Source organism: Hevea brasiliensis, unplaced genomic scaffold (assembly GCF_030052815.1).
Source record: "Hevea brasiliensis isolate MT/VB/25A 57/8 unplaced genomic scaffold, ASM3005281v1 Scaf332, whole genome shotgun sequence".
NCBI classification, from domain to species: Eukaryota; Viridiplantae; Streptophyta; class Magnoliopsida; order Malpighiales; family Euphorbiaceae; genus Hevea; species Hevea brasiliensis.
In genome coordinates, this window is record NW_026614843.1 from 23139 (window position 1) to 46306 (window position 23168).

At 35.3% G+C, this 23168-nt stretch overlaps 3 protein-coding genes across 5 annotated transcripts; 2 read left to right on the forward strand and 1 right to left on the reverse strand.

Annotated features, from left to right (window-relative positions):
• Positions 1 to 863: 863 nt before the first annotated feature.
• Positions 864 to 3107, forward strand: LOC131177107 (oxoglutarate-dependent flavonoid 7-O-demethylase 1-like). The gene is made up of 4 exons (XM_058142093.1): positions 864 to 1144; positions 1475 to 1716; positions 1806 to 2130; positions 2583 to 3107. The coding sequence occupies exons 1-4, from the start codon at positions 902 to 904 to the stop codon at positions 2841 to 2843; spliced, it is 1071 nt and encodes a 356-aa protein (XP_057998076.1). The 5' UTR covers positions 864 to 901; the 3' UTR covers positions 2844 to 3107.
• Positions 3108 to 5435: 2328 nt separating this feature from the next.
• Positions 5436 to 8372, forward strand: LOC131177108 (eukaryotic translation initiation factor 4E-1-like). Its single transcript, XM_058142094.1, has 5 exons — positions 5436 to 5814; positions 7314 to 7482; positions 7569 to 7694; positions 7934 to 7999; positions 8110 to 8372. The coding sequence occupies exons 1-5, from the start codon at positions 5522 to 5524 to the stop codon at positions 8158 to 8160; spliced, it is 705 nt and encodes a 234-aa protein (XP_057998077.1). The 5' UTR covers positions 5436 to 5521; the 3' UTR covers positions 8161 to 8372.
• Positions 8373 to 8603: 231 nt separating this feature from the next.
• On the reverse strand, positions 8604 to 15927 carry LOC131177106 (transcription factor GTE12-like). 3 transcript variants are annotated; one of them, XM_058142091.1, is made up of 11 exons: positions 15800 to 15927; positions 13987 to 14736; positions 13756 to 13819; positions 13512 to 13646; positions 13356 to 13420; positions 13213 to 13273; positions 13035 to 13118; positions 12812 to 12930; positions 12580 to 12664; positions 9197 to 9318; positions 8604 to 9081 (listed from the first exon to the last, which is right to left on the reverse strand). In XM_058142091.1, exons 2-11 carry the CDS (start codon positions 14725 to 14727, stop codon positions 8872 to 8874), a joined length of 1686 nt encoding a protein of 561 aa, XP_057998074.1. In that variant the 5' UTR covers positions 14728 to 14736; positions 15800 to 15927; the 3' UTR covers positions 8604 to 8871. The 3 variants fall into 3 exon arrangements, with proteins under 3 accessions (XP_057998074.1, XP_057998075.1, XP_057998073.1); XM_058142092.1 differs by lacking the exon at positions 15800 to 15927 and adding an exon at positions 15598 to 15793 and having other exon boundaries at positions 12580 to 12646; XM_058142090.1 differs by lacking the exon at positions 15800 to 15927 and adding an exon at positions 15598 to 15793.
• Between the last annotated feature and the right edge of the window lie 7241 nt (positions 15928 to 23168).

Consider the following 23168-nt stretch of genomic DNA (forward strand, 5'->3'; position numbering starts at 1 on the left):
CATAAAGTTAAACATTAAACATAAACCGTTGAAGAGTGGAGTGTGCTTCTCCTTGATAGGCTAAATTAAGTGCTCTATCACTCTTCAAATCAATAAAATTATTATTTTTTATAAAAGTTATTTATGTTGGATTTTTTATTTTTGCAAAATATAGTAACTTAATATTCATATTTGAAATTTGTATCTAAAAATGAAATATATTTTCTCTAAAACTTAGGGTCACATTTTGTTAAAGAATAACAAAAAATAAATGATTAAAGACAAAATTAAATAAATTTAAAGTATATTCTAAAATTTAATTATAAAGAAATTAATTATTTCTATAATTAATATTAAATGTCAAAATAAAAAATATTTGTCCAAAATTTAACTAAATAATATTAAAATTATTTTTAGATTATGAGCCTAAAAATTTAAATTTCAGTCAAAATTTTACATTTACTTTTTTAAATTTGTAAAAAAGAAATAAATATATAGAAAATAATATAAAATATTTATTCATTAATATATACCAAGGGTCATAAGCACACTTTATTTTTTTTTTATATTCAGCCTAAAAATTTTTAAATAATTTTTTCAAATACATTGAAAAATATTTTCTAACTAATATTTTTTCAAAAATTAGCAGAAAATAATTCCATTTTTCATAAAAAGAAAGTTCCTCAAAATATATTTCAAAATAAATTATTTTCCGTCAAAAGACGGATCAAGCTTAACTCATTTGGTTCTTGCTAGTTGCTACATGCATATCCTTAAAGATGACGTGTTAAAGGTGAGTGAAAGACTTGGAAAATTTTAATTAGTTTTATCCCAAATTATTTATCTAATTATTGTGGCTATATAAGCATGCAGCTCCAATCAAATGGTGCTATAGCTGCACACTAATCTTTCTAAGCTAAATATGGCATCTCCTACTGCTACCGTTGACAACTTCCCCCCTGCGGTCAGTGTTCAGGAGCTCATCAAACAGCCTTTCGTCTCAGTCCCTCAAAGCTATGTTCAATCTGATCAAGGAATCTTCAAGCCTGCAGATTGCTTTCCATCAGTTCCCACTATTGACTTGAAACTCCTGCTTTCAGAGGAAACTGCAGCTTTGGAGCTTGAAAAGTTGCACTCTACTTGCAAAGAATGGGGCCTTTTCCAGGTTTTTTCTTTTTTCCAAGTTTATCTTCTTCCATGTTTTTCTCAATTTTATCTTTCTTTTTCCTGGTTTTTAATTTCTTTCATCAGTTGTTAGAGCTTCAAGTAGTTGTATATATATTTGATTTCAAGAATCCAATAATCCAGAGAGGAAAGCGCCTAGAGTTTTCGTAAATGATTAACATAAGATTTTGGATAAACTTCCTTCCTTCCATGTTTATTTGTTAATTTTATTAAAAAATTTCTGTATGATTTTAAAAAGGAGGAGTGCAAATACAGCCAATATAGAATAATATTAATCTAACTGCTGTGAGATACACATGGGTTTAAACAGTTGGTGAATCATGGAGTTAGCTCTTCATTGCTGGAAAATATGAGGAACGAGATTGAAGAATTTTATAATCTTCCATTAGAGGAGAAAATGAAATACAAGATAAGGCAAGGTGATGTTGAAGGGTATGGAACAGTGGCCACAATAGGACGAACTTTTGATTGGGGTGATAGGTTCTACATGATAACCAACCCTATCCATAGGAGAAAGCCTCACCTTCTCCCAGAGCTCCCTTCATCTCTGAGGTCTTCTCTCTTTGACCTTTTCCTTTCTCTTAATAAAAAATAATAATTATTTTATTTAATTATCAACTAATTTTGTGTTCTGCAAACAGAAATAACTTGGAAAGTTATATACTCGAACTGCAAAAACTATCCATGAAGCTTGTTGGGTTTGTGGCAAAAGCTTTGAAGATAGACAGAAAGGAGATGGAGGAGATGTTCGATGATGGGATGCAATCTGTGAGGATGACATATTATCCTCCATGTCCACAACCAGAGCTAGTTCTTGGCATTTTTCCTCATTCAGATGCAACTGGCATCACAATCCTCAATCAGATTAATGGGGTGGATGGTCTTCAGATTAAAAAGGATGGGGTTTGGATCCCTGTGAGCTTCCTCGAAGGTTCTCTTGTAGTAAATGTGGGAGACATACTTGAGGTTTGTCATATTTAATTTTCGTCTTCAACTTTCTCTCTTGCCCTGAAAGAAAACACTAATTATTATGCTATAAAAAATAAATAAATTATTAGTCATGTATAAAAAATTAATTTTGACAAAAAAAAAAGACACGTGATATATTGAATCTAGTCTGTGTATTAATTTTTTTTTAATAGAAACTAGAAACCCTAGCTAAATGTCAGCTTCATAGTTTATTTTGTTGGTTTAATTTCCTTTTCCAAAATAATTTAAAATAATAATAGTTGCACCTATAATGCAATGACATATACCTATTAATATTCCTAACATTTTCTAACAATGATCTAATCAATTATTTTTTTGAAAGATCTTTAGGGATTGTGCATATCTTGAAATAAATTTTCATATATATTTATATTTATGATATTAATGTGGACATACCCATTTATTTATTTATTTTTGGTTTTTTAAAGATTTTGAGCAATGGACTCTACCATAGCATCGAGCACAGGGCAGCAGTGAATTCAGAGAAAGAACGGATTTCTATTGCATTTTTCGTCAACCCCAAATTTGAGGCAGAGGTTGGGCCTGCAGCTAGTCTGATTAACCCTCAAAACCCACCATTATTTCGAAGAATTGGGATGGAAAAATATGTCAAAGATTTCTTCTCTCGTAAGCTCAATGGGAAATCATACTTGGAGCATATGAAAGTTCAGATTGAGGATGGCAATTAGCTATTTATCTATCCATATCAATTAATGTTATACATGTAATCTCCATCTATGATGAGATGATAATATATATTACACATAAAAAAAAAGAAAAAAAAAACTATACCCATCGTATATATATGAAGCATGTGCAATGAAAAATAAATTAGTCCCAGGATTATGGTCTCTGTGCTTATTAAAAAAAATGTATTATGGTTTGTGTAATATATATCTTTTCAATGTATAAAAGATATTTATAGAAATAAAAATGAAGTATTTATTATAAAAGAGTATATTTTATTTCATATTTAGCTCAATCTACCATGAATTTCAAGTATAAACATATCCATGTATATAATAGATGAATATTATTATCTATTTTATATTTTGAGTTTATAATAAATTAAATTTAAATAAAAAAATTTCTATATATTAAGCCATGCCTATATAAGATGAATCTCTCTTGAATGTCAATGAAATTAAGGCTAGACATCATATAGTTTGGGGTATATATGATCGTTCGATCATTCATCTCTTTGTTTTAATTCTTTTTAAAGTTGTAGAAATGTATCATATGAAAACTGGAAATAACTCTTGAAAAAAAAAAAAAATATATATATATATATATATATATATATATATAAAAGCTAGTTATGAGTTGCATATATAGGTGTGCAATTGTGACTATACTGAATAGATATAGATGTGGATATTGGTTGCTGCATGCAGAGACAAGATCATCAATTATGTAATATATATATATATATATATATATATAAATGCATTGGTATCATGTGTCAAAATAAGGAATATAAATTCAAGATATAATCAATGAAGACTCGAAAGGGCCACGCCTGCATGATTAATGTCTTGTCCCCTTACTTTTCTCCTCTTCAATATTACTACGTATATTAAAGCATGTGGATTGTCCAATTAATTTAAATTGTTTGTCGACTCTATTAATCAATTATCAATTTATAGGGTACAACTCATCTTAATTGGCATTCATTTTTAATAGATCTTCACCATATTCAATTCCTGTTACAAGATAAAATACATTAGATTAGAGGATAAAAATAAAAGAAATGGTAGGTCTAAACTGATTTGGAGGAGAGTAGTACAACATAACCTACAAGTATTACACATTTCTGAGAATTTAATCCAAAATTGTTTAGAGTGAAAAAAGATAATCCATATAGTTGACCCCAAATTTTTGAAATAAAAACTTGGTTGAGTTGAGTTTATGCATCTTATATATATACATACACGTATATAATTCTTTGATTTTTTTTATTAATTAATAAAAAAAGTATATATATTAAAATAAAATATAAATATTTTTCTTTATTTTTTTAAAAAGTTTTAACTGTTTTAACCTTTAATCTCTCATACTATGAGGTGATCATTGGACTACTAAACAATGGCATATAACTAGATAGATTTACACATAAATTTCTTGATATAATGTGCTTATTTGGAATTTATTGAATGAGTAGTCTAATAATTGCTTTTTTTTAAAAAAAAAAAAAGAAAAATAAAGAGTATTCTAATAATTGAATATCATATATATATATATATATATATATTCTTTTAAAACTTTTAAAAGAATTTAATCTTTTATATTATAAAGCAAATACTCGATTACTAAATTACTGTTTAAAATAAAATATACCCAAATTTATTAAATAGGGTGTAATTGACACATTTAGAAGCTATTGACTAAGTAACCTAATTGAATGTTTATCTCATAATACAAGAAGTTGAAATATTTAAATATTGACAATTTTATTTCTTATAAAAATTTTAAAAATAATTAAAAAAAAATAGTTAGTTGAATAAGTTGGTCATCAATGAAGTTTGATACGAAATAAAATTTCGTTGGTCATACACTTCTTTCAATGAGATATTGGCCATGTCTCAGCCTAACAAAATAGAATCTATCCCTTGTTAATGATATCTATCAGTACACTCAATAATACTTTAATTTTAAATATAAATGAACATTAAAAAAATGAATAAATATGTTGCCCAAATATTGATAATTATATAATTTAATATATCCTCAATATTAGGGGGAAAAATTAAATAAATAGAGTGAAGCCAACCACTTAATTGATTAATTGATTAACTAATCAATTAATTAATTTCCATCTCCTTTAAATTAAAAAAAAATATAAGAATATTAAAAATCAATGTTTGTTGCATATATACCTAAACAACAGTTGGCATGGAAAGTAAGAAATTAAATAGATAACGTATAATTTATTTATTTATTTATTTATCAGGGTATCATTTTATATTCATTTTATGATTGCACATAAAATTAATTTCTTTAAAATTTGTGATTACTCTTTTTAATAATGTTTTTTCTAAGAATCGAACATGAATTCTCCAGCAATAGTTATGTAAAATTTTCATACACTAAAAAAAAAAGTTTTGCTTATAAAATAAATATGGAGCAATCTAATGATGGATTAAAAAAAGAAGAATAGGTTACTCTTTGTCATATGGTGAGCCCATTGGGTATATCATTTGGGCTTTCAGCCCATATGTCACACCCACAAATTTCGATTTAGGGTTATAATTGTACCCGATCCAACTCTACGATCTGGATCTCTCTCTCTCTCTGTCTCTCTCCATAACCTACCATAACAAACCAAGAGTAAGGAGAAGCAGCTGCAGCAGAGAAAATTAACGCAAAAATGGCGGCGGAAGAGCCATTGAAATCAACTACAGGAGAAACACTGAATCCAAACCTTAATCCTAACCCTAGCGCACAAGATGACGTTAACGGTGATGAGCTGGAAGAAGGGGAGATCGTGGATGATGAGGAATCGTCGGCTAAGAAATCGAGCGCTGTAACCTACCAGCCGCACCCTCTCGAGCATCAATGGACATTTTGGTTTGATAACCCTTCTGCTAAGTCTAAGCAAGCCGCCTGGGGAAGCTCTATGCGCTCTATCTATACTTTTGCTACTGTTGAGGACTTTTGGAGGTCAGAGATCTTATTCTCTTCTTTTGCTATTTTTGTTTCTATTTCTGGCTTTGATTTTTTTGCTCGGTCGATGATAAAATTGATGGAAACGAAAGGGATTTGAGATTCCAATATTTTGGTTTTTTCGTTGAGGAAATAGAAATCTGGTGAATTTGCTTTTTTTTTTCCTTAAAAAAAAGTTATAGATATCTGATCCTTGGTGCGAAGGGAGGTTATGGAATGCCTTTGAGAAAAAGAAATGAGAGAAAAGAATTGAGATTCGTGTTTCCATGGAAATGATAATCTGAATTCAGTGAGAAATTGCAAAATTGGTGAACGGGAAATGATTTTTGGTAGCATTTTTAGTTCATTATTTTTCTTCGATGTCAATTACGTGGCTGATAGGACTTTGGTGGAATTTTTGGATATATTATCATAGAGGTGTTATAATTGCTATTCTTGATTTTCTTGAATGATATATAGTTTGCACTTGTGCATTGACCTCATTAAGAAATATTTATCTCCAAATATTAGGGGGATGTTCAAGAGCACTGATTTTTAAACTGCTTTAATATGGTAGCCAATTGTTGGATGCTTTCTTTTGTTTCCATTGTATTATCTTAGAACAATTAAAGGCTCTTTTTCTTAATGTAAAGGGCGGTAATTTAGTTAGGTATTTGTTCAAAGGAATTAAAATTTCCTGTTTGATGTAGTATTTTTCAAGACTGATGGGTGTTAAGTGATACCAATAAGTAAACAGTGTGTACTTGTGTTTGCTAATTTTGGATTTGTGGAAGCCCGGTTATTGATTTAACCAAGTGCTGTGATCGTTAACTTGTACTTTAATTGGCTGGATATTGCTTGCATCCAATTTTAAGCCCGTCTCAATGTCTGTATGTTTCATAGAATAATTGGATAAATTTTTGAATTATATGATCAAAATCTACTGTTAAAGAGTGAACTGTATGTGTGTACCTACGCACATGGGGAGAACGCATTTAATTAACATTACCTTATCTTGTGTTGAGGACTAGGAATCTAAACATGGATAATTCTTTTGAAGTTGGATCTTCATTCTCATCATGATCATTACATCTCCCCTTTGGGAGGTCACGCGCGCGCATCTGCGTAATTTTAATCATGCATATAAAATTCAAATTTAGAGGAATTCATTGGAAAAAATTTCTTATCATTGTATTTTGCGTCTTTGTTGTCATAAAGTTATATGATTATTCTTCTAAAGCTTTTATGATATCACTTTAATATTTCCATATTAAGACAGAAAATAAATATTTATTCATTTTGTATAAGTGATTTATCTTATTACAACATACATTGGACAAAACTAGAATCTAATAAACTGCCAAGGAGAGGAAACTGTTAACTCTGGCTAACGGTTTTCTAATATCTATCAGTTTAGTTTGTTATTCAAGTATGAGATTTCACCTGCTATCTTTTACTTACTCTTGGTATGGAAATCATTCTGATAAGTTAAGGCATGAAATTTATCTTGTATTTAGCATTTACAATAATATCCATCATCCAAGCAAGCTGGCTGGGGGCGCTGACTTTTACTGTTTCAAACATAAAATTGAGCCAAAATGGGAGGACCCTGTTTGTGCTAATGGAGGGAAGTGGACTGTAGCTTTTAGTGGTAGAGGGAAATCTGACACCAGTTGGTTGTATACGGTATGTTTCTATATTGTTATGAGTTATTAAATAACAGTAACTGTTATATGGTGGATCTTCTTATTTTCTTTACTTTCTTTTATTAGTTGCTGGCTATGATTGGAGAACAGTTTGATCATGGAGATGAAATCTGTGGAGCAGTTGTCAATGTCAGAACGAAGCAGGAAAAGATAGCTCTTTGGACCAAGAATGCTTCAAATGAAGCTGCTCAGGTAACTGCTTGCATTTTTTATGGCGGGGAAAAAATTAATGCTTGTCCAAATCTGCTTAGACCCGTTTGGTTATATTCTTGTGGAACTCGTACAGAACTGTCAATTCTGTTGTTTGTTCTGGATACTCTGTTAAAAAGTAGAACCTGATGTCTTTTACCAATACAATAGTTGATCATTCACACTTGTTATCAGTAATTTTACAGATTGGATAAAGTCTGACATTAACTATCTCTTTGCAGCTAAGCATTGGAAAACAATGGAAGGAATTTCTTGACTACAATGATACTATTGGGTTTATATTCCATGTGAGAGTTCTATTATTTTGTTATTTTTTAAACCATGTATTTGATGAAGTATTTAATTGTTTCACACCAAGTGGAGAAACATGAGATTGTGTGCTGATCTGCTGTTTCAGGAGGATGCAAAGAAGCTTGACAGAAATGCCAAGAATCGATACACAATATGAGTTGTACAGAGCATAGGAAAATGCTTTCATGATGCTAAGGGTGGCCTGAATGCCTTACAAGAAGCCAACATCTGTGACAGCTTAAATCTTTAGAACATATTGCGAATGGTTTTTTTTTTTTTTTTTTTTTTAAGCCTTTTGCTGGAGGATTTTTACTTGGATATGTAATACTGATTTCATTGAAATCCATTTTTTAAGAGCTTTTTGTCCCATCTTTTAATCCAAGCAAAATCTGGTAGGTAGGAATGAAGGAGAGTGATCAACTTTAGGTTACCATAACCAATGCATGCGACCTTTTTTCTTATGACAATATTAATTTCATTCAAAAGAGCAAATAAATGACTAATCCGACAGAAAATACGCCAGCAGAGGAGGCCAATGTGCTTTCTTTACGGTATTAATATTACACAATTAAATGGAAATACATTATACAGGATAAAGACTATGAAATGCGTCAGTACAACGCTTTCTTCTTTTTCTTGGCTAACATTAAGCAACGAAAAGAGTATCAAAGTTAAAAGATTCAACTATTTTATATTCATCCTCCTATAAATACTACCATTGATTACAAAGCCAACCCCAGCTCGTTCCTACAAAAATACATTCATTTACAAATAATGTTTCTCTTGTGCTCCTCACTGCCAACCTATTAACAGACAGAAAGGGAAAAAATAAAATAGAATTTCTCATTAACAGTCAATGGTCTAATATTCATGGAAATATTTCTCCCTCCTCTTCCTCCCCATTAAGTACCATTTCATCCTCATCCCAAATATCATCCTTTATAAACAAACCCAACCGCTCCAGTGGGCTCCTCGAGTAAGCTCCAATGCGAAAATTATATGATAGGGAACCCCCACAAAGCATCTCAAGTTCTTTTAGAATCTCCAGGTTCTGCTCAATGTTGACAGTTTTTCCCATCTGGATGGAGGTCCATAAAAACAAAGGCGGCAAACATTGTTCAAGACTACCATGTATAAAGCTATAAAACGAAGCTGAACCTAAATATTGACAGGAAAATTGCTAAAAGGCAAACCTTCTGCAATGCAACTCGAGCTGCTTCTCTTTCTTTCTCCCTATGTATTTTCAATTCCAGTTCTTCCCTCTTTTGTGAGGCAGCTTCAGCAGCTCTCATTTGGGCTTCAATCGAAGCCTTCTCTGTATGGTTATAAATCAAAATCATCAAGCTAGCACCCAAGACAGATGCTCACATTTTACATAAAACATGACTGATACGAAAAGGGGAAAAGCTTAAACCATAAAATTTGACAGTCTGTAAACGTCCATGAAATTACGACCATCTAATAATTGCAAAGATTTGAACAACCAGTAAGAACTATTCTGCCTGGAACAACAAAAATATGCACAACTGCAAGTATCCAAATCATACCTAAAAAGAAACATGGTAATTTTTGCGCAAATTTTATTAATTCAAGGAAACAATTTGTTGTTAATGCCAAATTACTGAAATACAAGGTAATTAGAATTTCCTCTCCAGATAGCAAAAAGATAATTTGTTGAATAAAATGCTATGTGAATGTGATCATTCCACACATCCATATTTTCAACAATTTTAGATTCAAAACCAATGCTACAGATCTTTACAAAGTCAAATGTCATTGACTGTTGATTCACTCCATATGGAAGTGCTCTAAATTATAGCATTTAACTGCTTAACTCAACTTGCATTAGGTCCAATTCCAAGGTCAACCAAAATAACCTCTAGAACATGAAAATGAATAGAAAAGTAATGATAACATACACGTCATCTAGTAGTATTAACTTACACTTGATGGTATGCATACAAAATTGCACATAGCTCGTAAGAGACTCCTTTATCCTTGAGCATTTCATCAACATATCTTAAATACTCGGGATATCAAGCCTTTTCAATAAAAATTTGACGTCTCAACAATTACAGCTCAACTCAACTCAACTCAACTAAGCCTTTATCTCAAAAATTTGGGGTCGGCTATATGGATTCGCTTTCTCCACTCTGAAAGATTTTGGATTAAATCCTCAGAAATGTGTAATGCTTCTAGGTCATGTTGTACTACTCTCCTCCAAGTCAATTTAGGCCTACCCCTTTTTTTCTTTCTATCCTCTAACCTAATGTGTTCTACTTGTCTAACTGGAGTCTCCGTATATCTATGCTTCACATGACCAAACAACCTCAATCTCCCTTCTCTCAACTTATTTTCAATTGGCACCACTCCTACTTTTTCTCTAATACTCTCATTACGGACTTTATCTAATCTAGTATGGCCACTCATCCACCTTAACATTCTCATCTCTGCAACTCTTATCTTAGATGCATACGACTCTTTCAGTGCCCAACACTCACTACCATATAACATAACCGGTCGTATGGCAGTAAGGTAAAATTTTCCTTTCAATTTATTGGGAATCTTACGATCACATAAAACTCCCGTAGCCCGTCTCCACTTCAACCATCCGACTTTAATCCTATGACTAACATCCTCCTCACATCCCCCATCTACTTGAAGGACTGAGCCTAGATATTTAAAGTGATTACTTTGGGACAGTACCACTCCATTCAAACCAACTCCTTCCCTATCAACAGTTTGGCCTTCACTGAACTTGCAATGCAGATATTCTGTCTTCGTTCTACTTAACTTAAAACCCTTTGACTCTAGAGTACTTCTCCAAAGTTATAGCTTTCTATTGACTCCTCGTGTCTCATCTATCAGAACAATATCATCCGCAAACATCATGCACCAAGGAATACTCTCTTGTATATGTTTCGTCAGTTCATCTAAAACTAATGTAAAAAGATAAGGGCTTATGGCTAATCCTTGGTGTAATTCAATTAAGATCGAAAAATCTCTTGTGTCCCCTCCCACTGTGCGCACAATAGTAGCTGCTCCTTCATACATATCTTTCAATACTTGTATGTATCTAATAGATACCCTCTTTTGTTCTAATACATTCCATAAGACCTCTCTTGGAACACTATCATAAGCCTTCTCCAAATCAATAAAAACCATGTGTAGATCTTCTTCACATCTCTATATTTCTACATCAAGCTCCTAATGAGAAAGATCGCTTCCATAGTTAAACGACCGGGCATGAAACCAAATTGATTGAGAGAGATAGAAGTATCATGACGTAGTCGATGCTCCACAACTCTCTCCCACAACTTCATAGTATGACTCATGAGTTTAATTCCCCTATAGTTTGAGCAACTCTGTATGTCTCCCTTATTTTTAAAAATAGGTACTAAAATACTCTTCCTCATTTTCTTTGAGTTTAGAATCTTATTAAATAATTTAGTTAACCACGCCATTCTCATATCTCCCAAATACTTTCACACTTCAATTGGTATTTCATCGGGTCCACAGGCTTTACCCGCTTTCATTCTCTTAAGTGCTTCCTTTACTTCTAAAGATCTAATCCTTCTAGTATAATTCACATTCTTTTCTACTGTTCTATAATCTATATTCACGCTATTACCATTTTGACTATTATTAAAGAGATCATTAAAATAATTTCTCCATCTTTCTTTAATGTCCTCATCTTTCATCAACATTTTTCCTTCTTTATCATTAATGCACCTAACTTGATTGAGATATTGACATTTCCTTTCTCTCCTCCTTGCTAATCTATAAATATCTTTCCCTCCTTCTTTAGTTCCAAGTTTCTCATATAACTTTTCAAAGGCCTGTGTTCTTGCTTGACTAACTGCCTTTTTTGCCTCTTTCTTTGCTATCTTGTACTGTTCATATGCCTCATTATTATCACATTTAGGTAATTTCTTATACCATTCCCTTTTTCTCTTCACTGCCTTTTGTACTTCCTCATTCCACCACCATTCAACAATTAAAAATAACAAAAATAAACCATCAGAGAGATATGAAAAACAATCCAGGTATAAAAAATTCAGAGATTTTATTTTGTCATGCAAATCAAACAAAGGACCAGTGGCTACTTGAAATATTTATATCTTTTGTCAAGATCATCTTCAAGCAGAAAGATATAATATTATTATATTAAAAGATCAACGAATTTTATTGTCTATGATAGCAAGTCTTATGCCTGATCTACAGGAGTGGGCCTTGTTCCTCATGTAATTATTTGTAATACTTAAAGTTTTGATATTATTAATAAATTTATATTTTTCTCAAAAAAAAAAAAAAAAAATCCTACCAAATTTAACTATACTATCCTTGCATACACCAGAAAATTTCAATTTCCACAACATTTTCCCCAGCCAGCCCATTTAAAACTGGAACAACTAACATAGTAGGGCATACTCAAAAAATACCAAAGGAACTGAGAGTGTTTTTCATTTTTGTTGTGTGTCCAAAAGGGGCCAGAAACGGTCAGCAATGCACTCGATGCCTAAATAAACCATCAAATTTAATTTGTGATACTTAATTATAAAGTTGCGTATATCACCTTCACGCTGCCTCCTTTCCAATCTTTCCTTCTCCTGCTGCATCTTCACAGGATCAGCCTTATCACCCTGATAACAAGAAAAAGTCTGCATGAAAAATCAGGCAATAAACCATTATCCTTCTCACCCACATTAAGTAGACATTACAATTTAACATCAAAATCACAAACCAATTCCCTAACCCACAAATGCCAAAGAATGAAAGAAATAAAGAAAAGAGAAAAGAGTCCTTACATGATCTAGAAGTGTCTTATGCTGTGCTTTTAAGATAGTATCTGCAAATCGATACTTTAGCATTGCAGCACGAAGGGCCTTTGCTGAAGACAGTTGTACATCACAAGTAGGTCTCCATCCTAAACCAAACAAGGAAAAACTTCATAAAGCTGACATACCAAGAGAAGCTAAAGTTAACAGTTAGCCTTTACCCCAGGCTTTATAATTAAGATAAACAACCAACCTTCTCGAGAAGTTGCGTCTGTTGCAGGAGTAATGAGCTGTAAACTAGGGTATGCATTTTCATCATCCAAAGTACTTACAGCCCCTTTACATAGATCCCAACAGCAACCCAAATGATCAGGTCACCCAACTCTAAGCAGTGGAATATCAGAAAAGAACAAAGCAGAAGATTCTCTCACCATCAGAATCTGGATCTGACTTGCTCATCTGTGAAGCTGACATGCTTTTCCCATGATAATCCTATATTTGAACACAGTTTCAATCACACCTTGCAGTGCATTGGCACTAAACAGAAATAATAAAAATGGACATAATGAAATACCAGTTTTGAGGCATCAGTGCCACATGCAGTATCATCTCTGCTCAATGACCTCTCAGAAGATATATCTACACAAATGGGGGAAATTAAGTAAGGTTGTCAAACAAAATACAGGGTTTTAAAAACAATAACAGGAAGGGAAAAAGATCAACTAACAACCAGAGGAAGCATGGGTTGAGTCACTGGGAAGGCAACATTGAAAAGCACTTCTAACACTTGTAACACATTCACTAACAACTGGGCTCGATGGCTTGACACTGACAGGGCAACAAGCACATTTGCCACCACTAGTGCCTATGAGACACACTGCTGATTAGCTCCAATAAAGACCCATAAAGCAGACACTGCAGATTAGCTCCAATAAAGAGCCATAAAGCAGAAACTGTGTTCCGCAACTTCATACCTTTGCAAGAATTTAGCAGTAATGCCTTGTGCATGCAGTTTTCTGCAGGCTTAAAAAGCTTTACCTGTGTACAAACAAAGTATAAATAAATACACACTTTAACAATATACAGCAGGAATATATTACAAATGCATCCAAATACACAGAGACACAAATGCATGACTGCACACACTTACATATATAATAGGAGATGGCAAAAATACAAAGATTGTTAGGTAAGGAGCAACATACTTCTGCAGCTTTTGCATTTGAAGAACTCCTCATTGCCTTGTATTCAGATGGTTTTGACATCTTGGGTAAAAGAACATTGCGCAAACGGGATGTTTCAGGACAATTCTGTCTTGTGGCACTAATTTCCTTTGGCTTCCTGCTCAAAATTTTTCCACCACCAGACTCTGATATTTCATGATTCCATTTTTCCTGTAGTGACTTCCACTTAGTCTCAAAAATCTTATTCAGTGACTCTGCCACTTGGTGGACATAATTTGTTGGAGGATTATATAGCATAGCATTTGAGAATGTCAGTCTGACATCAGCAGCAAACTCTTCAGTTCCAGAATACTGATTCTTCTCCAGCTTAGATTTTATTGTCCCTAAATCCATAGGATTTGATATAATTGAAAAATAGTCGGGAATTTTCAGTGCCACTGGATCCACTGGTTCCCTAAAAATCCAACCAGATGGATTATTTATCAGAGATTTTAGAATGGAAAAACACTGATGTGTGACACTGCGGCCCATCTTCCGCTTCTTCTCTGGTCGGCCCTCTACTTCCCACAATGGGCCACGCTTATTAGCCCCAGGCACCACAGGTTTCAGCTTCGTATTCTGCATGTCACATGCCTGAGAATGATAGTTCTTGTCCACATTTCGCCCAGACTCACATTCCCTTATCCCAGGAACATATTCTATTCTTTTGGTAGAAAACTTTATTTTCAACTTCTTTCCTACTACAGTTTCAGCAGCAATCATTCTGAAGAACTGCAAGAACATGAAAGCATCACTGTTTTAGTTTTTCAGGTTTGAAATACCATAAAAATTGACCTGCTTAAGGCAAGGACACTAGGTAGTGCCCTATCAAAGGAAAACCAACATGCACGAGCAGCAATAGAATGCAGAATGTGCAAATTTATATAACAGAATTTTTAAGAAAAGAACTAATAGAACCAAAATGCATGAGCAGTAACAAAATGCAGAGTGCAAATTTATATAACAGAATTTTTAAGAAAAAACTAATAGAACCCATGTGAGGGCATACAAGTACACATCATAAGGGGGAAAAAAGCTTAATTTTTATCTCGACAGTATATTGGATTGGAGTAACTAAGTGAACCCATAACCTCAATACCATACTGGATTAGAAAAACTAAGCAAAATCAGAGAAGTAGTTGGTCTAAACTGTTTAGTTTGCTATGAAAATTCAAAATCATAAACTAATATGCTATAATTTATTAACAAATTGCAAGGATTGGAAAAAAAAATCAAAATTTTAGGTTTTGAAGTTGAATTATATAAAGCGGCAAAAAATAGAGTTGGATTTTCCCAAAAAGCAGACACCAAAATCTTTCGCACAATCTAAAATATAAATTCTCACCAAAAAAAGGGGGGACAAAGATAAAAACTCATCAAACTAACACAAATCACCATACAGAGACATACAAACTGAAAATTCGATAAAATATTCATAGGTTCTCAGTAGTTATCTATTGAAAACTACAGATACTTCTCGCTACATACTCCTACTGAACAAACGAAACAAAGGGATTCAATAACCAAAATAATCAATGATAGGCATTAAACAAAAAAAAAAAAAAAAAACTCAGAACTTAAAGAAAACCTCACCGATATAGAATAAGAGACCGAGAAAACTCTGGATTGCTCGATTCTAATAAAGCAAAGAGACGCAGATAGAGAAAGGTTGAAGATCGCAATGCTACAGAGAGACCAAAGCGACGGGAAAAGAGAGTAAAGAAGAGAAAGGGTTTAAAGTAGAGCACAGAGAGTGAGGCCTAGGGTTTTGTACAACCCTAACTCCTGCACTCACACGACTGACTGGTGGTTTATTACTGTAACATCAGCAGCCTCAATATTACTGCGTTTGATGGAATTACATGTTTGTCCTCAAAGTCGGCTGCTGGTGACCTTTATATTTTCTTCTCTTGCTGTTTAGATTTTTTTTAATAAATATGCACATGAACACCCACCAATAAACAGTATATACATATGTTTCGGATATACATGATTTTAATTAAAATAATAATTAATGATCGGATAGTCTGTCCTTTTAATTGTGTTGTAGAAAGTTGAATAAACGATTGAGAAGTCATTTTCTAAAAAGAAAATACGAATTTTATGAATAAAAAAAAATTATTGGGTGGTTAATTTAACTAATGAGATCTTATGAATTTTTCAAAATCATGATAACTTTAACAACTTTTCTAGCATTCATTAAATATAAATCTGTTTATTTATGTATTTTCTTATATTGTCAATATAAAATAATAATAAATAAATATATTTAATAAAATTTTCTTATATTATTGAAAAAAAAATTAATAATAAATATAATAAATTTTAATAAGGGTAATATTACACCCTATAAGAAATTATTATTTTAGTGCTTATGAAATTTTTTAATAATATAAAATTGACTTTGAATTATTGAATTAATAATTAAATATCTTTTCATAACATAAAAATTGCATTTTTTAAGCTCATAAAGCATTGAACAATCGCTTTGATGCGAATATCATCTCATGAACATGAGATTTTTTTTTTTAAAGATAATTCCATTAAAAGCCTTAAGAAAGTAGATCATAAAAAACAAAGTAATATTGTGTCAGAGGATTCCACTTGAAAAACTCATTCTGCATGGTACTAGAGATTAAAGTGTGGGTTGCCTTGTTTCTATCTCTTCTAACAAAATAGAAAAGGGAAGATAAAAAATACTGAGTAAAATACAAAGCATCTTGAATAATTCCTTGGATATTCTATGGAATAGAAGGACCATTGAGATTGTTTATCACTGTTTGGGAATTGCCTTCTATGATAATGCTTTGGAATCCTTTACTTTTAGCTATTGAGATAGCTTCCCGACAAGCTAGACCTTCAAGGATGAAGGTGTAACACCCCTAATTTTTAAATTTATTATTTTTGGGTAAATATTGATATTTTATTTTATTTGAATTTTAGTAAATTATTTAAAAATTTTCAGATTTTGAAAATTAGGTTTGATTTTCTGAAAATATAAAACTTTGATGATTTTTAAAAATTAATTTAAGGACTATGTGGCAAAACTAAAAATATATTTAGAGTCTACGAATTTTTCTGAGTTTTCTAGAATTTTTTTCAGAATTTTTGGGTCTCGTTTTCAATCACAAGGTAGAGTAAAAATTCAAAATTTTGTATCATGAATTGAACCGACCGAATCGAACCGGACCGGATCGGACCAATCTAATCGGACCGGCTCCTTCTTCCTTTTTCTTCTCCCCGCGCGTGTCCCAACTTCTCTCTCTCTCTCTCTCTCTCTCCCATTTTCTCTCTCCTCCCTCCTCCCCTTGCCGCGCTGCCGCCTCCCCAGCCACCCCGGCTCGCCGGTGCGCCGCCCCACCACCTACCCACGGCCGGCAGACTCTCCAGGCAGCCGAAAAACGCGCGCGAACGCCTCCCCTGCCCGCGCGCGATGCTCCGAAATCCGACCGATTTGGCCATCGATTGGGCCGGGTCTTGTGTCTAAACCCATCTACACCTCGAGAGCTTTCCATAGATACCAAGAACACCAAAATCCATTGAGCGGTTTGTCCAATTTTTGTCCGGGAAGTTTTAGCCTATTTTGACTTTTGGGCTAGATTTCTCGCAAACCATGAACCCCACGAGAAAACCGAGAGTACCAGAGCGCTCCACTCGTCGAGAGTTTCGTGGCAATATAAATTTCAAAATTTTCCGACATCGTTTTTTGGTAGGTCCCTCGGAACTTCGTAGTATTTTTCCGAGCATTTAATGAGTTTAGAAAATTCCATAAAATTTATTTGCTAACCCCTGTGTTGTGGGCTTCGTGTAGGTATCTTCAATTTGCGAAAATTCGATAGTTTGGGCAGTTTTTGCAAAAATGATCAATTATAAGTACTAAATTGTAAATTTACATATTGTGATTGAGGACTGTTTGGATGGGCCCAAGAGGGGCTGTGTGATGTGATTGAGTTGTGAGTGTATGATTTGTGAATATAGAAGTGCGTTTTGAGCCCTTTTGCAGGTTAAGTAGGTCATTGGTATAGGGGAGACTTTGCCGGATTTTCGGCACGACTTAGAACGTATTTGGTCTTTTCTTAGTTTGTATTGAGTCAAATTTATTAAATGATTGTAATAAAATTGTCAGGTGAGCCAGGACAGCCTTCTTCCTCCGCCCAGCCGCCACAGTGACCGCTATCAAGTCTGTGAGTAAAATATTAATTTTAATTGTAATTTCGATATTATTATATGTTCAAGCATGCTCATGCATCACTTATATGTATATATCTATGTAGTTAAACTCTAGGCATGATTTATATTGCATTCATAATTGTTAAAGTGCCATGGATGTTGTTGTGGTAATTTGGAGCAGTGTGCGTGCGTTGGCGTGCGTGTGATGTGGTGTTGGTTATGGATAGGACAGGTAGACACGGCTTGAGATCTTCGCTAGGACCCGGTCCTTTGGGGTAAACATGGCTTGAGTTTTTCATTAGACCCCGATTTGGTTTTTAAGTGGAAGTCCGAGCTGAGTTCTTCGCTGGCACAGGTTGGATTTAAGAGAGTTGTATAGGGGATCAGCTCCCATATATTTATGATTTGACATTACTGGGTGCGTGAGTGCTCCAAATTACCTTTTGCTGTTATGATGTGAAAATATTGCTGATGTTGCATTTCACTCTACAGGGTGTATTAGTTCTAGGTAGTTATAGAGATTATAGTTAAAATTGATATTTTACTCTCTGAGTCGAACGCTTACTCCTGTTCAATATTTTTTTCCAAGCCACAGGAGGATATTTTTGAGGTTAACCTACTCTTCTCCCTCACAGGTCGTTTATTAATTTTTGTATAAACCTGTTAACTCTTAGAATTTTCGCATGTGTTAGAAATATTTATTTGAATTGGGTCTATAATATAAATTGTTATTTTAGACCTGTAAACTTATTATTTTATGCATGTTGATGGACTGGATGAGGGAGCTGAGCTCCCATTTATTTTTATGTTGTATGAGTATGTGGAGGGTGAGCTGAGCTCCCCAATTGATTATATATTGTGTTTATAGGTCGGGTGAGTCAAAAACTTCTCATTGAAAGGTCCATTTTATGGCTGGACTCTGTTCGGTTGATTTCTTAAAATTGGGCCCAATGGGCCTTTAAGTTAAGTTAAGGAATAGTTAGGCTTACTACGGGCCTCGGGGGCTTTAGGCTGGCCCAAGTCCTAGTGCTGGTCCGACCCATAGGTTGGGTCGTGACAAATGTGGTATCAGAGCTTAGGCTCCAGATTCTTAGGGAATAAATGTCCAAAGTATTGGGAAGAGTCTACTAGGAGTCACATGCGGAAAATAGGGTCCACATTCATCTTGTATTGTCATCTTTGCTTCTAGTTTCTACTTCATATAATTATGTATAAATATGAGTCTATAGAGCTGTGTAACATGTTATTTTGAATTTTGTGGGATAATGCTGCTGAATTTCAGGAAAATGCGTAGAAGTAGGAGATCTGCCACTGCACTAGAACCAGATGTGCCTGACGAGGTGTCGGCACAGGATGAGGCGCCTGCCCGAGGAGGCAGGGAAGGAGGCCTAGAGCTGCTCAAGTAGAAGAGCAGCTGCCACTAATTCAGGATCAGTCTTTTATGGCACAGGGTCTCATGGACCCAATGACAGCTACTCTAGTTGATTTGCAGAGAACCATCGATATGATGGCACAGTATATGATCCACCCTCTACAGCAGCAGCAGTCCACCGCACCAAGAGGGAAACCTTACAAACAGATAATCAATTTCAAGAAGTTGGTGCCTGGTACTTATGATATGTCAGACGATGCATATCATTTTTTGGATTCCTATAGACAGGCAGGAACAGAATTGCAGTTGACTGATAGAAGACTTATAGAATGTATGCAGCATGTCATGGGGCCTATGCCTAGACAATAGATGAATGACTACATATTACCTCGGATGGAGGGTTTGTCGTTGACTCAGTTTGTGGAACTGTTCATCAATCAGTTTGTACCAGAAAGTTTCAGAGATCAAAAGCAGTGGGCCTTTGAGGCCTTAAGACAGAATGGCAGGTCTGTAGATGAATATGCTACAGAATTTCTAGAATTGAGCAAGTATGCAGTAGCTACAGAAACTATGAAGGTGAAGAGATTCCTAAAGGGGCTTAACAGGAGGTATGCAAACCTGGCCATGATGTCTGATCAGTCTTTTGATGTGGTAGTTGATCGAGCCAGACAGATAGAGATTAGCTATGCTGTGGATGACAGCGGAAGGGCAAAGAAAAATAGAGCAGAGGGTTCTTCAGGTGTTCCCCATATGGGTACTATGGATAGTGGTGGCCAAACTAATTATAGAGGAAGAAGCAGGAATAAGAGGAGTGGTTTTAGACACAAATCCCGAGGGTTCAGACCAGGGTATGGATCCAGTAGTGGTCACAGTTCGGGGTACAATAGTTCTGGGTCTGGTTCAGGATCCTCCTTGGCACCTTGTGCACAGTGTGGAAGAGGACATTTAGGACCTTATATGATGGGTTCAGGAGTATGCTTCAGGTGTGGCCAACCAGGTCACTTTGCTAGGGAATGCCCCGTGCTCAGAGAGCCACAAATGGGGTCACAGGGTTCTGTTGCAAATGTTCCTCGTCAGTTGTATCCTGGTGCTTCCAGCATGGCAGGCAGTTAGTTCAGTGGCCAATAGGGCCGAGGACAAGGGGGACATGGATTTAGAGGCAGATCAGGAGGTAGAAGTCAGTATCAGGGTTCTGCCACCCAGGGTAGGGGTCAAGCTCGGGTTTTCACCCGGACCCATCAGGATGCTCAGGCTTCCAATGCAGTTGTGGCAAGTATTCTTCTGGTCTGTTCCTATGAGGCTCGTGTTTTAATAGATCCGGGTGCTACGCACTCATTTATCTCCCCTGTGTTTGCCATGAGATTAGGTAGAAACCCTACCACTTTAGAATACCCTTTGTTTGTAGCTACCCCACTTAGTGACAACATAAATGTAGACATGATTTTTCCGGGTAGCCCAGTAGTAGTGGATGGAAAGATCCTCCCAGCAGACTTGGTTCCTCTACCAGTAATGGATTTCGATGTAATTCTGGGAATGGATTGGTTGGCAACTCATTATGCCACTTTAGACTGCAGGAACAAAAAGGTGTATTTCCACATACCTGGTATGGAAGAATTTAGTTTTGATGGTGACAGGAGCGTGGCTCCATATAATTTGGTATCAGCAATTAGTGCTAGAAAAATGATGAGGCGTGGATGTCAAGGGTATTTGGCATTGGTGAGAGATACAGCTGTAGAAGGTGTCAAAATAGAAAATGTTCCTGTTGTCAGAGAATTCATGGATGTTTTCCCTGAGGAGCTTCCAGGGTTGCCACCAGGAAGGGAAATAGATTTTTGCATTGATGTTGTGCCGGGTACAAACCCCTTATCAATGCCGCCTTATAGGATGGCACTAGCAGATTTGAAAGAGTTAAAGGAGCAACTACAGGAGCTTTTGGCTTAGGCCTACAACAGTCACTGAGGTGTGAAGTTTTCTGGGTCTAGCTGGTTGCTATAGGCATTTTGTTCAAGATTTTTCCAGGATAGCGGCTCCCCTAACTAAGTTGACTCAAAAGAATGTTCCATTCATTTGAACAGATGACTATGAGGAGAGTTTCCAGAAGCTTAAGGAGTGTCTAACCACTACCCTAGTGTTGACACTACCGATAAGTGGTAAAGGATATACTGTATACTGTGACGCCTCCAGAGTTGGCTTAGGGTGTGTTTTGATGCAAAATGGAAAAGTAGTGGCTTATGCTTCAAGACAGCTGAAGAGGCATGAGCAGAACTACCCCACCCATGATTTAGAAATGGCGGCTGTAGTCTTTGCACTAAAGATCTGGAGACACTGCCTGTATGGTGAAGTGTGCGGGATATACACCGACCACAAGAGCTTGAAGTACATCTTCCAACAGAGGGATTTAAACTTGAGACAGAGGAGATGGATGGAGCTTCTGAAGGACTATGATTGCACCATCCAGTACCACCCTGAGAAGGCCAATGTAGTAGCAGATGCTTTGAGCAGAAAATCTTCTGGCAGCTTAGTGCACATTTAAGCAGAGAATAGACCATTGATTTAGGAAGTACAAGAGTTGATGGATCAAGGTTTAATCCTAGATCTCTCGGATGAGGGGGTATTGTTGGCTCATTTTTCAGTGAGGCCAGATTTGCGAGACAGAGTTAGAGTTTCCCAGCACAGAGACCAACAACTGATGAAGATCATAGAAAGAGTACAGCAAGGTGAAGGTGGTGAGTTTGGATTTGCCAATGATGGCGCCCTAGTGCAAGGTTCTAGGATATGTGTGCCCGATGTGGACAATCTCAGAAATGAAATCATGTGAAAGGCACACTATACACTGTACAATGTCCACCCAGGTTCCACCAAGATGTACCATGATATGAAAGATAGCTATTGGTGGAATGGCATGAAGAGAGACATAGCAGACTTTGTGTCCAAGTGCTTGACTTGTCAGAAGGTGAAGTTTGAATACCAGAGACCGTCAGGGAAGCTGCAAGAGCTCCCTATCCCAGAATGGAAGTGGGAAATGATTACTATGGATTTTGTGACTGAGTTGCCTCGTACCACACGAGGATATGATTCGATATGGGTAATTGTAGACCGCCTAACTAAATCAGCTCATTCCTTGCCAGTAAAGACTACATATTTTGTTGCATAGTACGCCCGGCTCTACATTTGAGAAATAGTCATATTGCATGGAGTTTCTGCTTCTATAATATCTGACAGAGGGCCCCAGTTCACTTCTCGATTTTGGAGGAAGTTACAGGAGGCACTTGGCACACAGTTGAACTTTAGTACTGCTTTCCACCCTCAGACAGACGGACAGTCCGAAAGGACAATCCAGACATTGGAAGACATGCTTTGCATGAGTGTTTTGGATTTTGGAGGTCAATGGGATGATCAGCTACCTTTGGTGGAGTTTGCCTATAACAACAGTTATCATTCCAGCATAGGGATGGCACCCTATGAGGCACTATATTGAAGAAAGTGTAGGTCTCCTCTGTGTTGGACGGAAATGAGAGAAGCGAAGGTGCATGATGTAGACCTAGTGCAGTACACTTCAAAGATAGTTCCTTTAATCAGGGAACGATTGAAAAACAGCTTTCAGTAGGCAGAAGAGTTATGC

What these genes read in the sequence shown, in the direction of transcription:
- LOC131177107 (XM_058142093.1), top strand. Translation starts at nt 902, where the DNA reads ATGGCATCTCCTACTGCTACCGTTGACAACTTCCCCCCTGCGGTCAGT. An exon ending in GAGCTCCCTTCATCTCTGAG is followed by an intron (nt 1,717 to 1,805) that starts GTCTTCTCTCTT and finishes TTCTGCAAACAG; the next exon opens with AAATAACTTGGAAAGTTATA. An exon ending in ATGTGGGAGACATACTTGAG is followed by an intron (nt 2,131 to 2,582) that starts GTTTGTCATATT and finishes GGTTTTTTAAAG; the next exon opens with ATTTTGAGCAATGGACTCTA.
- LOC131177108 (XM_058142094.1), top strand. Translation starts at nt 5,522, where the DNA reads ATGGCGGCGGAAGAGCCATTGAAATCAACTACAGGAGAAACACTGAAT. An exon ending in ACTGTTGAGGACTTTTGGAG is followed by an intron (nt 5,815 to 7,313) that starts GTCAGAGATCTT and finishes TCTTGTATTTAG; the next exon opens with CATTTACAATAATATCCATC. An exon ending in ACACCAGTTGGTTGTATACG is followed by an intron (nt 7,483 to 7,568) that starts GTATGTTTCTAT and finishes TTCTTTTATTAG; the next exon opens with TTGCTGGCTATGATTGGAGA.
- LOC131177106 (XM_058142091.1), bottom strand. Translation starts at nt 14,727, where the DNA reads ATGATTGCTGCTGAAACTGTAGTAGGAAAGAAGTTGAAAATAAAGTTT. An exon ending in ACTGCTAAATTCTTGCAAAG is followed by an intron (nt 13,647 to 13,755) that starts GTATGAAGTTGC and finishes TGTGTCTCATAG; the next exon opens with GCACTAGTGGTGGCAAATGT. An exon ending in GCACTGATGCCTCAAAACTG is followed by an intron (nt 13,274 to 13,355) that starts GTATTTCATTAT and finishes GTTCAAATATAG; the next exon opens with GATTATCATGGGAAAAGCAT.